At 43.4% G+C, this 16,414-nt stretch overlaps 1 protein-coding gene across 1 annotated transcript in view; it reads left to right on the forward strand.

The window, feature by feature from the left end:
* Positions 1–16,414, forward strand: part of SYT1 (synaptotagmin 1) — a 364,679-nt gene that overhangs the window by 178,794 nt on the left and 169,471 nt on the right. Inside the window, exon 3 of the mRNA XM_040415732.1 lies at positions 13,097–13,281. Within this exon, the coding sequence (XP_040271666.1) occupies positions 13,097–13,281 (185 nt within the window). The remainder of the gene's footprint in view (positions 1–13,096; positions 13,282–16,414) is intronic.

The following is a 16,414-nucleotide window of genomic DNA, read 5'->3' on the forward strand; positions in this document are numbered from 1 at the left end:
CACCCCCATGCATATCAGGGAAACTGTCTGAGCCTCAAGTTATGCAGCAGTCTCTTATGCTGTTTGAAGACTCTGCTGCCAGGGTTTTCCAAGGGCATCCACCTAGCCCTTCACCAGGGGTGGAAGAGATAGAATGCACTAACGCACAACCACTTATGTTTCCTGATGATGAGGACATGGGAATACCACCTCAGCACGTCTCTGATGATGACGAAACACAGGTGCCAACTGCTGCGTCTTTCTGCAGTGTGCAGACTAAACAGGAGGTCAGGGGTCAAGACTGGGTGGAAGACGATGCAGGGGAAGATGAGGTCCTAGACCCCACATGGAATGAAGGTCGTGCCACTGACTTTCACAGTTCGGAGGAAGAGGCAGTGGTGAGACCGAGCCAACAGCGTAGCAAAAGAGGGAGCAGTGGGCAAAATCAGAACACCCGCCACCAAGAGACTCCGCCTGCTACTGACCGCCGCCATCTGGGACCGAGCACCCCAAAAGCAGCTTCAAGGAGTTCCCTGGCATGGCACTTCTTCAAACAATGTGCTGACGACAAGACCCGAGTGGTTTGCACGCTGTGCCATCAGAGCCTGAAGCGAGGCATTAACGTTCTGAACCTTAGCACAACCTGCATGACCAGGCACCTGCATGCAAAGCATGAACTGCAGTGGAGTAAACACCTTAAAAACAAGGAAGTCACTCAGGCTCCCCCTGCTACCTCTTCTGCTGCTGCCGCCTCAGCCTCTTTTGCTGCTGCCTCGGCCTCTTCTGCTGCTGCCGCCGCCGCCTCGGCCTCTTCCTCTGGAGGAACGTTGGCACCTGCCGCCCAGCAAACATGGGATGTACCACCAACACCACCACCTGCGTCACCAAGCATCTCAACCATGTCACACAGCAGCGTTCAGCTCTCCATCTCACAAACATTTGAGAGAAAGCGTAAATTCCCACCTAGCCACCCTCGATCTCTGGCCCTGAATGCCAGCATTTCTAAACTACTGGCCTATGAAATGCTGTCATTTAGGCTGGTGGACACACACAGCTTCAAACAGCTCAAGTCACTTGCTGTCCCACAGTATGTTGTTCCCAGCCGCCACTACTTCTCTAAGAGAGCCGTGCCTTCCCTGCACAAACAAGTGTCCGATAAAATCAAGTGTGCACTGCGCAACGCCATCTGTGGCAAGGTCAACCTAACCACAGATACGTGGACCAGTAAGCACGGCCAGGGACGCTATATCTCCCTAACTGCACACTGGGTAAATGTAGTGGCGGCTGGGCCCCAGGCGGAAAGCTATTTGGCGCACGTCCTTCCGCCGCCAAGGATCGCAGGGCAACATTCTTTGCCTCCTGTCTCCTCCTCCTCCTACTCAGCTTCCTCCTCCTCTTCTTCCACCTGCTCATCCAGTCAGCCACACACCTTCACCACCAACTTCAGCACAGCACGGGGTAAACGTCAGCAGTCCATTCTGAAACTCATATGTTTGGGGGACAGGCCCCACACCGCACAGGAGTTGTGGCGGGGTATAGAACAACAGACCGACGAGTGGTTGCAGCCGGTGAGCCTCAAGCCCGGCCTGGTGGTGTGCGATAATGGGCGAAATCTCGTTGCAGCTCTGGGACTAGCCGGTTTGACGCACATCCCTTGCCTGGCGCATGTGCTGAATTTGGTGATGCAGAAGTTCATTCGCAACTACCCCGACATGTCAGAGCTGCTGCATAAAGTGTGGGCCGTCTGTTCGCGCTTCCGGCGTTCACACCCTGCCGCTGCTCGCCTGTCTGCGCTACAGCGTAACTTCGGCCTTCCCGCTCACCGCCTCATATGCGATGTGCCCACCAGGTGGAACTCCACCTTGCATATGCTGGACAGACTGTGCGAGCAGCAGCAGGCCATAGTGGAGTTTCAGCTGCAGCACGCACGGGTCAGTCGCACTGCGGATCAGACCCACTTCACCACCAATGACTGGGCCTCCATGCGAGACCTGTGTGCCCTGTTGCGCTGTTTCGAGTACTCCACCAACATGGACAGTGGAGATGACGCCGTTATCAGCGTTACAATACCACTTCTATGTCTCCTTGAGAAAACACTTAGGGCGATGATGGAAGAGGAGGTGGCCCAGGAGGAAGAGGAGGAAGAGGGGTAATTTTTAGCACTTTCAGGCCAGTCTCTTCAAAGTGACTCAGAGGGAGGTTTTTTGCAACACCAGAGGCCAGGTACAAATGTGGCCAGACAGGGCCCACTACTGGAGGACGAGGAGGATGAGGATGAGGGGGAGGTGGAGGAGGATGAGGATGAAGCATGTTCACAGCGGGGTGGCACCCAAAGCAGCTCGGGCCCATCACTGGTGCGTGGCTGGGGGGAAACACAGGACGATGACGATACGCCTCCCACAGAGGACAGCTTGTCCTTACCTCTGGGCAGCCTGGCACACATGAGCGACTAAATGCTGCAGTGCCTGCGCAACGACAGCAGAGTTGCCCACATTTTAACGTGTGCAGACTACTGGGTTGCCACCCTGCTGGATCCCCGGTACAAAGACAATGTGCCCACCTTACTTCCTACACTGGAGCGTGATAGGAAGATGCGCGAGTACAAGCGCACGTTGGTAGACGCGCTACTGAGAGCATTCCCAAATGTCACAGGGGAACCAGTGGAAGCCCAAGGCGAAGGCAGAGGAGGAGCAAGAGGTCGCCAACGCAGCTGTGTCACGGCCAGCTCCTCTGAGGGCAGGGTTAGCATGGCAGAGATGTGGAAAAGTTTTGTCACCACGCCACAGCTAACTGCACCACCTCCTGATACGGAACGTGTTAGCAGGAGGCAACATTTCACTAACATGGTGGAACAGTACCTGTGCACACCCCTCCACGTACTGACTGATGGTTCGGCCCCATTCAACTTCTGGGTCTCCAAATTGTCCACGTGGCCAGAGCTAGCCTTTTATGCCTTGGAGGTGCTGGCCTGCCCGGCGGCCAGCGTTTTGTCTGAACGTGTATTCAGAACGGCAGGGGGCGTCATTACAGACAAACGCAGCCGCCTGTCTACAGCCAATGTGGACAAGCTGACGTTCATAAAAATGAACCAGGCATGGATCCCACAGGACCCGTCCATCCCTTGTGCAGATTAGATATTAACTACCTCCCCTTAACAATATATTATTCTACTTCAGGGCACTTCCTCATTCAATACTATTTTTAATTTCATTTTACCATTATATTGTGGGGCAACCCAAAGTTGAATGAACCTCTCCTCTGTCTGGGTGCCGGGGCCTAAATGTGTGACTGTGGCCTGTTTCAGTGGTGGGTGACGTGAAGCCTGATTCTCTGCTATGACATGAATACAGATTCTGCGCTGACATAAGGCCAGATTCTCTGTTACGGGACCTCTCTCCTCTGCCTGGGTGCCTGGGCCTAAATGTGTGACAGTGGCCTGTTCCAGTGGTGGCTGACGTGAAGCCTGATTCTCTGCTATGACATGAAGACAGATTCTGCGCTGACATAAGGCCAGATTCTCTGTTACGGGACCGCTCTCCTCTGTCTGGGTGCCGGGGCCTAAATGTGTGACAGTGGCCTGTTCCAGTGGTGGGTGACGTGAAGCCTGATTCTCTGCTATGACATGAATACAGATTCTGCGCTGACATAAGGCCAGATTCTCTGTTACGGGACCTCTCTCCTCTGTCTGGGTGCCGGGGCCTAAATGTGTGACAGTGGCCTGTTCCAGTGGTGGGTGACGTGAAGCCTGATTCTCTGCTATGACATGAATACAGATTCTGCGCTGACATAAGGCCAGATTCTCTGTTACGGGACCTCTCTCCTCTGCCTGGGTGCCTGGGCCTAAATGTGTGACAGTGGCCTGTTCCAGTGGTGGGTGACGTGAAGCCTGATTCTCTGCTATGACATGAATACAGATTCTGCGCTGACATAAGGCCAGATTCTCTGTTACGGGACCTCTCTCCTCTGCCTGGGTGCCGGGGCCTAAATGTGTGACAGTGGCCTGTTCCAGTGGTGGGTGACGTGAAGCCTGATTCTCTGCTATGACATTAAGACAGATTCTGTGCTGATATAAGGCCAGATTCTCTGTTACGGGACCTCTCTCCTCTGCCTGGGTGCCTGGGCCTAAATGTGTGACAGTGGCCTGTTCCAGTGGTGGGTGACGTGAAGCCTGATTCTCTGCTATGACATGAATACAGATTCTGCGCTGACATAAGGCCAGATTCTCTGTTACGGGACCTCTCTCCTCTGCCTGGGTGCCTGGGCCTAAATGTGTGACAGTGGCCTGTTCCAGTGGTGGGTGACGTGAAGCCTGATTCTCTGCTATGACATGAATACAGATTCTGCGCTGACATAAGGCCAGATTCTCTGTTACGGGACCTCTCTCCTCTGCCTGGGTGCCGGGGCCTAAATGTGTGACAGTGGCCTGTTCCAGTGGTGGGTGACGTGAAGCTTGATTCTCTGCTATGACATGAAGACAGATTCTGCGCTGACATAAGGCCAGATTCTCTGTTACCGGACCGCTCTCCTCTGTCTGGGTGCCGGGGCCTAAATGTGTGACAGTGGCCTGTTCCAGTGGTGGGTGACGTGAAGCTTGATTCTCTGCTATGACATGAAGACAGATTCTGCGCTGACATAAGGCCAGATTCTCTGTTACGGGACCGCTCTCCTCTGTCTGGGTGCCGGGGCCTAAATGTGTGACAGTGGCCTGTTCCAGTGGTGGGTGACGTGAAGCCTGATTCTCTGCTATGACATGAAGACTGATTCTGCGCTGACATGAAGCCAGATTCTCTGCTATGGCATGAAGAGACTGATTCTCTGCTGACATGAAGCCAGATTCTTTGCTATGGCATGAAGAGACTGATTCTCTGCTGACGTGAAGCCAGATTCTCTGCTATGGGACCTCTGTCCAATTGATATTGGTTCATTTTTATTTTTTTAATTTTAATTTTAATTCATTTCCCTATCCACATTTGTTTGCAGGGGATTTACCTACATGTTGCTGCCTTTTGCAGCCCTCTAGCTCTTTCCTGGGCTGTTTTACAGCCTTTTTAGTGCCCAAAAGTTCGGGTCCCCATTGACTTCAATAGGGTTCAGGTTCGGGACGAAGTTCGGATCGGGTTCGGATCCCGAACCCGAACATTTCCGGGAAGTTCGGCCGAACTTCTCGAACCCGAACATCCAGGTGTTCGCTCAACTCTATCATTTACATCAAGGCAGCTTTTACAGGGATTCACATTAGTTCCCAGAAGTTGCATGAGGAATACTCCACTATGACAATCAGTCTTTTCTTGTTTCTCCAGGCTGGAGGGATGAACTATCTCTGCTGCCCAGTATAATACTATACTTGATATCCTCTTCTAGGAATACTATACTCTGACAAATAGCCTTTTTGTCTCTAATTATGGTGGATAGCTTGTAGCTAGAGATCTCTCCAACTAATGCAAAGGAGTCTGGAGTCTGATAAATGACAGTTACCTTTCTTTGTCAATATCCTCATCCCCTCTCTGAGTTGCCTGGAGATACTGTAATCCTTTCCATTCTATGATCTGGTACATGAAACTAAGTTTGGAGTTTGGATAACTCTTCACAATGGCTGCTGAGATTTAGCTTGTCCTCAGACATCACACACTGACCTTCTTCTTCCTGCACTGTGCTGTGCGTGTGTAGGGCAGAGTTAGCCCTGGGAGGCCTGTTTGGACCGTCCTCTCCCTATGCAACTTTCTGAGAACACATTTACAAGTACAATTTACATGAAACACAATCACAACATTAAGCAGTGTGTTTCGGGACACTGCATTCGGAGCAAATACAGTCTAGTTGTTTGTACCATCAAACCTGTGTCTGTAGTATGCTGTCAGGGTATCCAGCATCCACTCCGCCATCACAATGCAGCATCAATACAATATTTGCAATCGACCTATCATTTGATTGAACTTTAGGGACGTTTTTTCAACCATATTATGTAACTTTGTAACTATGTATTTGCACATGTTTTTTTTTTTTCCTGCAAATGTAATTGCAATTCACCTTACTGTTCCTATAAGACCTGTCATGCTACAAAACAGAGCATGCAAAATACAGTTTTATTAAAGCTGGATATGCAATATTCCAGTGTTTTTTTTTTTTTTTTTTCAGTTGGTATAGTTTCATTTTTTTTATCAGAAGGTTAAGTAATGTAGAACCAAGATTTTAAGCCAAGATTTTCTTACACTAAGGTTCTAATGAGCTCTTGGCATATCTTGACAAATTCAATTTAACTATTACCTAGCTGTTAAATTTACATCAAATTTAAGGGTCATATTTAAGATCACAGTATTCTTATGACAGGTCTTCTGCTTGTGTATCCCAAACATCACTTTCTAATTTCCACGATTTATCTGAGACAAAAGTAATAAAGTAGAAGCACAGTGACTAACATTCTCTTGTAAATGCTTTTTCAGCTGAGAAGCAAGAATATATTGAATGCTGCTTACATTCTCATGAAGAAATAACTTCATTTATTCTCTGTTAACAATGAATAGCAATTACTATACATCTGTCTTTTTAAAAATGTTGTCTCAAAGTCTGAAAGCTGAAACCCCCAGAATGTAATGAATCCAGAAAGTAAAAGCCACACGTTCATTGCATTTGCTTTACAAGTAGAGAGTTCACAACCTCAAAATGTTTGTATATATATATATATATATATATATATATATATATATACAGTATGTACATACATTATAAACACTGTTAGGCGATTTTATTCTTTTTTTGGGTGACATCTCTTGTGACTTGTATCCATGAGGATATGTTAAAGAGTTTTGGGATTAAGCTTACGGTACTTGCTAATACAACATTTTGGTGATGTAAAAGTAAAAGGCCTGGCAAAACAGAACTTACTTTTAAGTGCCTTCCTGGAGTTGGATAAAACTTCTGTGAAGTACTGACGTGTGTGAGTAGACATAAAGCAGCATAGCATTTTGTATATGGTGTGTTACACCTAACCAGGGTATATCACAATTTAGCAGCTACAATCAGTCCTAGATTCCTTCCAATGGGTCAAACATTTTTAAGTTTTTAAGGCATCATCTCAACTCACCTCAAAACAGCCTAAAAACATAAATAAAAGCCTATGTTGGTGTATAGTTGTTTTGTATCCTGGGTTATATATTTGCTTAATGGACAGTTCAGAGGTATTATGCTATCATATTAAACACAAAATGACCAGTGGGCACATAGGAATTCATGTAATTGGTTTATCTACTTTGCTCATTGTGAGGCTGATATTATCTGCCCTTTTCTTATTAAACGTTTCCCATTATACCGAGGAATGATACATGAAATAGTCATGTAGTCAAATGGACATAAGGTACAATCCATACAGGTTCACTCCACAAACACAAAATACCAGGGACTGCGATGATGGGAAGCAACCTGCAGAACAATCTAATAACAAGGACAGATGCACTCTGCGATCTTACCAAGGCCTCAAACTGGTGTTAAAATTGAGAGATTAGCCAACATGTCCTACTATGAGGACATCTCTGAGCCTGAGCACCGCGCCAACATTTCTCAAGTAGCTCGGGTCCTAACACTCACCTACTTGAGCCGTATGGGCAATACCAGGGGCCAGTGAGAGAATTAAATGAGTGTGAGGACCGACTCACAGACCATTCACCAGTTAACTCCAGCATCTACTATGCCAGCAATGGGAGGAGGGAGGAGTCTGCAGGTCCCACTCAAGACTGGCTGGTATGGCCCAGGCTTCACAGATGCACCAAAATGTAGCAACGGGCCACAAGTGCAGGATTTGCTCCCCAGTATATACAGTACAGACCAAAAGTTTGGATACACCTTCTCATTCAAAGAGTTTTCTTTATTTTCATGACTATGAAAATTGTAGATTCACACTGAAGGCATCAAAACTATGAATTAACACATGTGGAATTATATACATAACAAACAAGTGTGAAACAACTGAAAATATGTCATATTCTAGGTTCTTCAAAGTAGCCACCTTTTGCTTTGATTACTGCTTTCCACACTCTTGGCATTCTCTTGATGAGCTTCAAGAGGTAGTCCCCTGAAATGGCTTTCACTTCACAGGTGTGCCCTGTCAGGTTTAATAAGTGGGATTTCTTGCCTTATAAATGGGGTTGGGACCATCAGTTGCGTTGAGGAGAAATCAGGTGGATACACAGCTTATAGTCCTACTGAATGGACTGTTAGAATTTGTATTATGGCAAGTAAAAAGCAGCTAAGTAAAGAAAAACGAGTGGTCATCATTACTTTAAGAAATGAAGGTCAGTCAGTCAGCCAAAAAATTGGGAAAACTTTGAAAGTAAGGGCTATTAGACCATGAAGGAGAGTGATGGGGTGCTGCGCCAGATGACATGGCCTCCACAGTCACCGGACCTGAACCCAATCGAGATGGTTTGGGGTGATCTGGACCGCAGAGTGAAGGCAAAAGGGCCAACAAGTGCTAAGCATCTCTGGGAACTCCTTCAAGACTGTTGGAAGACCATTTCAGGGGACTACCTCTTGAAGCTCATCAAGAGAATGCCAAGAGTGTGCAAAGCAGTAATCAAAGCAAAAGGTGGCTACTTTGAAGAACCTAGAATATTACATATTTTCAGTTGTTTCACACTTGTTTGTTATGTATATAATTCCACATGTGTTAATTCATAGTTTTGATGCCTTCATAGTCATGAAAATAAAGAAAACTCTTTGAATAAGAAGGTGTGTCCAAACTTTTGGTCTGTACTGTATGTGCATAACTGCATATGGGTTTGAGCATTTTCTGCCTGTTGAACACCACCCTATTTCTGTTAGAAGCAACCTGCAGACCATGAATCCATTGTAGGATTCTAAAATACTCTGCAAGTATATAGGAGGACATTTTATCCTTTTTCCAAATGCTATGGTCTTCTTGATAGCCTACTGAGATAATAATTGACAGGGCAATAATTTAGTCGAAAGTGGCTTTGATTTAAATGAATTACTATAGACATTTTCTTTTATCACAAGAATTATGCAAATGTTCATTTTTGAATAGCTGTAAGGAAGATTGTTCATGAGTACAAACATCCCTGCTACTGCGGGAAGGAGGGACGCTCTACCCATCAATGGAAGGTGTTCATTTTCTCAGCACAGACATTAATTATCACTTCAAGCAGCAATATCCTATACAGCTTCTTGCAGTCATGATTTCCACCATATTTGGTTACTTTGAAGAAGCAATTTTCCTATTACAACCTCTATTTCTGTCTTTTTGCATTTTTTTTCATTAATCAGTGGCATTCTACTTTTTTTTTTTTTTTGGACACAAAATCTTAGGTAATTGTCTTGAATTCGACCAAAAAGGTATGACGGGCAGAGAAAATCACCTCTCCGCTGATGATAGGCATTGCTATTATTGTTTTTGCCTTTCATCATTATTCTAGCATATAATCACACGGGCTGAAAGGAGCAGCCGTTTGTTGAGCGGTGATGGGACGCATTATGCTTTATGTGTCAGAACATCCTTGTAAAGATCTTTTATTCTTAAGTAACTGCTTCAAAGTGCCTTAGAAATCCTCAAAATGTCAAAATGTCCGTGATTGTCTTTACATTTCATTACACAGTGATGGCATTATTAGTGATGTGTTTGGGTAACGTTGAATTGTAACAGCACAACCTAAGCTAATGTTTGTATAACCTTCAAAACCGCACGCCATCAACATCTACTGGGGCCTTGTTCCAACACACAAATTATGCAGTGTAGTCTTTAACGCCAACCTGTACTAGACTTCCATACTTACTAATAACAATAAGTTTACCATTAGCCTAAGCTCTGAATTACAATTTGGCTTTAATTTTCTTCCATCATTAACTGCAAGCTTCCCGTCACCTGCAACCATGATAACCAGAGCCACGAATTGAAGCCATTGTTCTAATAAGTATTTGCTAGCGTTATAGTAAACTCTGTATCGTGTGTTATGTGTTGTTATACGTGGCATAGCTTCTTTTTCTCAGCTTTAATCACAGATGACTATGTGTTGGCTGAACCTTTGCAAAATAACACACTAATGGCATTGAGTAACAGTACAATAGTATCCATGACCCAGCAACTGAATTGGACTGAAAACAATGACAAAAGCAGTGACTAGTGGCACATGCACAGAGCTGTATTACAACACTCTACAGAACCATAATATGGTGCTCATAGACGTCTTAGAGGTCCTACCGTGTGCCTCCGTAAAGCCCCTTTTTTATGCATTTCACATCAATTTATCATTCCTTCAGGTGTAGTGCAGATGTGGCCACTCCAATTTTTCATGAAACAAATTTAATACAATATCGTGATACGCTAGTAAAACCCTTGAGAGGCTGCAATTCACATGACAACCACTTGGTGGCCCGCACCAAGTCTTATAGAGGAGAGACATCTTATGATACAGTATTGAGGTGTCATGTTTTTTTAAAGCTAGTCATCTTAAGCTACTCACTCACTTTAGATATGTTCAGCCAAGAGCAAAGGTAAGAAAGGACACTTCGGTTTTGCACTTCTAAATGAGAACATTCCTCAAAACATAAAGAGACACCATGCAGTGGATGTGCTTTGCCATGCACTTGAGATCAAAATGTGAATTTTAGATGCTTCAAATGTGTATGTTAATGATATTGTCCATGAGATCGGGGAGATTATACCACACAGATGAAATATTGAATGTTTTGTACCATGTCCTGCATCTGCCATAGGTTATGGAAAATAGTTAAGATCTTTTTTCCATGTAATGGTCAATCTCTTGTCAGATTTGTAAGGTGCTGGTCATTTGCTCCTGCATATTCAGCAGTGTCATGGCACTCTGTATTTTATGGTGTCTTTCAATTACAAATATTCTTTAACCCTTTCAGGCTTGGAGGTTTTTTTTTTGTGTTTTTGTTTTGCGCTCCCTGCCTTCCCAGAGCTATAACTTTTTTATTTGTCTGTTCACATAGCCATATGAGGGCTTGTTTTTTGTCTGGCAAGTTGTACTTTCCAGTGTCACCATCTAATATTGCATATGATGTACTAAGAGGCAGGAAAAAAATTCCAAATGGGGTGAAATTGCAAAAAAAAAAGCAATTCCACAACAGTTTTGTGTTTTTTTTATTTACGATGTTTGATGTGCGATAAAACTGACAGGTTTTTTTTATTCTACAGGTCAGTACAATACCGTCGATACCTTATATATTTTTTGGCATTTTTAAAGTGATAAAAAAAATAAAAAATAAAAAAATAAATCAGTTTTATTTTTTTGTCACCATATTTTGACCCCTATAACTTTTTGGTAATTATGTGTACGGAGCTGTATGGGGCCTCATTTTTTGCAGGGCGATCTGAACTTTTTTTTTTTTTCATGGGGTGTGTATGACTTTTTGATCACTTTTTTTTTTTTTGGTAGAAAATGAAGCGACCAAAAACGGTGAATCGGCCATTTGGACGCTTTTTTCTGTTTTGCTGTTTGCCATATGGGGAATATATTTTTATATTTTTATACCATGGGTGTTTTCGCACATTGCGACACCCATGATGTGTATTTTTTTTATTTTTTTATTTCTTTTATTTTTATTTTGGGAAAATGTTTTGAATTTTAATGTTTTTTTATTTTATTTTTTCTAAATTTTTTTATTACACTTTTTTATAGTTCCTATACGGAACATGCAATCATCTGAATGCTATTATCATAAACTCCAATGCACTTGCATTGGAATCTATGATGATTTTACTACTTTCCTATGGAGCCCTATTACAGGCAAGGGCTCCATAGGAAATAATATGCAGCAGCCTCCTTTCATTCATAAAGACAGGGGCTGCTGCATACACACTCCAGCTCCTCCGATTACCACAGGGGAGAGCCGGAGCATAACCGAAAGTGTGCACTTTCGGTTTCAGTGCGCTCAGATGCCGTGGTCAGGATTGACCACGGCATCTGAGGGGTTAAATGTCCACGATCGACATTACTGCCGGTTGCGGACTTGAGCCGCGGGTGTCTGCTAAAAGAAGAAGGCGGCCACCCGCAGCTATGGCGCACGCAGCAGGCAGGAGAGGGCACCAACTTTAAACACCCTCCCAGCACCGTACATGTACAGTGCTGGGCGTGAAGGGGTTAAAGGGGTTTTCCAAATATCGACATGTATGTAGTTTCCACAGCATACCCAAAGGAGGGCCCATTAGGAGATTGAATGAAGAGAGAGGAGATTAATTATACAAAAGTCCATATGTCTCTCTCATATGTCTCTTGAGTTACAGAAAAATTGTGCTTTCACAGTTTTCTACTTATTTATCCATGGGGACAGGCTCAGACAGTGAATCCCCCGGTGGGCCCCTGAGCAAGGTGGGCCCTTAGTCTCCCATCCCCAGCACAAGTGTCACATAGCACAGTAGACACTGCACTACATACATATATTCAATGTATAGCATTTCAACCAGCCTATGTTCATATAAAAAAAACTTGATAGATTATTAAAGAAACTCCCCAGTTTGTTATACATATGATCAGAGCTGAGATGACTTCTAGGTATAAAGGAAAGCTACCAGTGTCCTCTTTTCCCCAGGACCTACCTTTCCAAAGCTGCTGCAGGGACCCCCATATTCAATCACCTGGTAGCATCTTGCTGCTGTGTGAGCAGGTAATATTTGAATGTATCTGTACGGTGGGTCCCCAAAATAAATTTTACTAGTGGGCCCTAGGCACCCCAGTCCGACACTGTGTGGGGAGACAGATATGTGGGAATGTACAGGCCCTCAAAAGCTGCCATAGCCTTCCTCATTGCCTGGGGGATATTTATCAAAATCAAACAATCAGATATTTTCATTCATTTTCCAAAAGAGCTCTGAAAATAAAAGATGGAATCTGGTGGCTTCTATGGGCAACTAAGTCAGTTCTCCTTTGCACCAGTTTTGATAATTCTCCCCAACAATTCAACTAGTGAACTTCTTTTCCACTTTCAGTAATGGCTCTGCGGAGCTGAAGTAAAGTTTACTATTATTAAACTTCAGGGTAACGGTTTTGTCAGCCATGGACAATTATACTGAATGGTACAGGATGCCATTGTTCTAAGTGAATGAACTGATATTTACTTTGTTATGTTCTCTTCTTTTATTTTTCAGTGCCACCTTGGGCCTTAATTGCAATAGCCATCGTTGCTGTCTTGTTGATACTCACTTGTTGTTTCTGCATATGCAAGAAATGCTTGTTCAAAAAGAAGAATAAGAAGAAGGGCAAAGAAAAGGGCGGAAAGAATGCTATTAATATGAAAGATGTAAAAGATTTAGGCAAGAACATGAAAGACCAGGTAAACCAATTCCTTTCCTATGCCGTTTGCACAAATGTCAGCTGCCTACATTCATTTTACTAGAAATAATATGTATTCATGTTTTATATGTATATATGTCCTTAGTTTTATATTAAAAGTGTAAACTATAGTGAGGGCTGTGCACCCAAACCCCAATACAGCTTACCCAAAACTGCTGTCTCAAGACTGTACGATGCTTATTGCACCCACCTCATTAACTCTTAAATGTCAGTAATAAAATGTATACCTGATGACTGTTGTTCTTTAAAGGGGAAATTAAATATTTTCACATGTCAGAGATAAATTTTATAAAATCACAATTAAAGTCAGCGATGTTAGACTAATGCTTATTTCTAGAATGAATATGCTCTATAGAACATTAAAACCTCTTCGGCATTGATCATGGACCTCTGTTTCTGGAATCTTATCCAATTTTCTTGACATTGATTTTTCTTACAATGTTGGGTTAGATTTCCTGTAACAGAAACCTCTGAGCAGTGCCATAGGGATTTCAATGCATTAGAGGTCTTACATTCTGGAAATTGGTGATGGTCCCAGATTACAAACTTCTCACATGCCAAAGCCACACATTGAATTTGTCCCTTAGGATAATATATATTTAACTAGTCACTAGATATTAGAATAACTATCTATCTAAAATGGTCAGAAATTAAAGTGAGATGATCATCATTATTTTATGGTATATTCTATACAGTCAAGAGAGTAACTGTATACATAGCTCTAATATTTACCATTACATTTCTATCAATAAAATAGCATTCCCTCTATCAGATGGGTAGTAATCTGTTGCCAGACACCAGCAGATTATCTTCCTGGGGAACAAAAGGATGCAGTATGTCAAAATCCAACATGCCCAACCCTTCTCTCTCTTGACATCTGCCATCAGGAGAGAGTTGTATGGCCTCCATAAACATTTGAAGGTTGAAGGTTTTTCCAACATTATTCCTATGTGCACAATCATATAGCAACTAGATACAGGGGGTCAGTATGTAGTCTCTTATCAGAAACTCATAGGCTGCTGCTGAGACTTCTTGCAGACACGTGAACACTGAAGTCCTTCCCCACAGCCACTGCATACTGCATACTGCAGCTTCCCCTCTGTGTAATGTCCTGCAGCAGCTCTCTCTTTTAGAGGGAATCCCTCCCCTCTTTTGTTAATGACAGTTGAAGCATCCATCCAGTGTTCATTCAGGGCAAGGGAAGGGACTGTGAAATGGCTTAATGCAGAATGCACTTTACAGGGAAACTTGACCTTCTGGGTACTTGCAGGAGCAAAACATGGCAGAGTAAGTGTTCATATTCACACTACTCCTGATGATAAATCTTGCACAGAAGATATGTTTATACTACTCTCCCAAGACCCGACTTACTGCTGTGAGCAGTTTAGCTAACTTTAAGTTAATTCTTTCTTGCTGCAGCTCTGTTCCTCAGACTACATTCCCTCTAGCCTGCTCTGTGGGTCCCCAATTTCTTATCTCCCCTGGTGAACCATCTCCTCCTCCTGCTCTCCCAATCTTAGCCAATCAGAAGTGCACACAGATCTTAGGCTGGGCTGCGGGGTCCTAATGCTTACCTACTAGCTACTAAACTACTGCACCTTACCAGCATAGGCCAGGGGAAGAAACCACAACTAAACAATAATACAGTCAATCATGTTTGAAAAAAGGAACTTAGCCCCCATCCCACCTTTCAAGGACACTAGATACATGAAGTGAAATTATAATGAAATATCTTGACAATGTTAGACATTAAACGTATTATAGGTCTAAATAAGGCAAAGCAAATTACATATTGATTTCTTATTGATGTGCAAGCACTACTACACAGGGAGTCATTTATTAGAAGTAGTAATAGAAGTAGTAAATGGCTAGAGTATATATATATATATTATATCTATATATATATATATATATATATACAGTTGCAAGAAAAAGTATGTGAACCCTTTGAAATGATATGGATTTCTACACAAATTGGTCATAAAATGTGATCTGATCTTCATCTAAGTCACAACAATAGACAATCACAGTCTGCTTAAACTAATAATACACAAAGAATTAAATGTTACCATGTTTATATTGAGCACACCATGTAAACATTCACAGTGCAGGTGGAAAAAGTATGTGAACTCCTAGACTAATGACATCTCCAAGAGCTAATTGGAGTGAGGTGTCAGCCAACTGGATTCCAATCAATGAGATGAGATTGGAGGTGTTGGTTACAGCTGCCCTGCCCTATAAAAAACACACACCAGTTCTGGGTTTGCTTTTCACAAGAAGCATTGCCTGATATGAATGATGACTCGCACAAAAGAGCTCTCAGAAGACCTACGATTAAGAATTGTTGACTTGCATAAAGCTGGAAAGGGTTATAACAGTATCTCCAAAAGCCTTGCTGTTCATCAGTCCACGGTAAGACAAATTGTCTATAAATTGAGAAACTTCAGCACTGCTGCTACTCTCCCTATGAGTGGCCGTCCTGTAAAGATGACTGCAAGAGCACAGCGCAGACTGCTCAATGAGGTAAAGAAGAATCCTAGAGTGTCAGCTAAAGACTTACAAAAGTCTCTGGCATATGCTAACATCCCTGTTAGCGAATCTACGATACGTAAAACACTAAACGAGAATGGATTTCATGGGAGGATACCACAGAGGAAGCCACTGCAGTCCAAAAAAAACATTGCTGCACGTTTACAGTTTGCACAAGAGTACCTGGATGTTCCACAGCAGCACTCGCAAAATATTTTGTGGACAGATGAAACCAAAGTTGAGTTGTTTGGAAGAAACACACAACATTATGTGTGGAGAAAAAGAGGCACAGCACACTAACATCAAAACCTCATCCCAACTGTGAAGTATGGTGGTGGAGGCATCATGGTTTGGGGCCGCTTTGCTGCGTCAGGGCCTGGACAGATTGCTATTATCGAAGGAAAAATGAATTCCCAAGTTTATCAAGACATTTTGAAGGAGAACTTAAGGCCACCTGTCCACCAGCTGAAGCTCAACAGAAGATGGGTGTTGCAACAGGACAACAACCCAAAGCATAGAAGTAAATCAACAACAGAATGGCTTAAACAGAAGAAAATACGCCTTCTGGGGTGGCCCAGTCAGAG

This window comes from Bufo bufo, chromosome 1 (assembly GCF_905171765.1).
Source record: "Bufo bufo chromosome 1, aBufBuf1.1, whole genome shotgun sequence".
Taxonomy (NCBI): domain Eukaryota; kingdom Metazoa; phylum Chordata; class Amphibia; order Anura; family Bufonidae; genus Bufo; species Bufo bufo.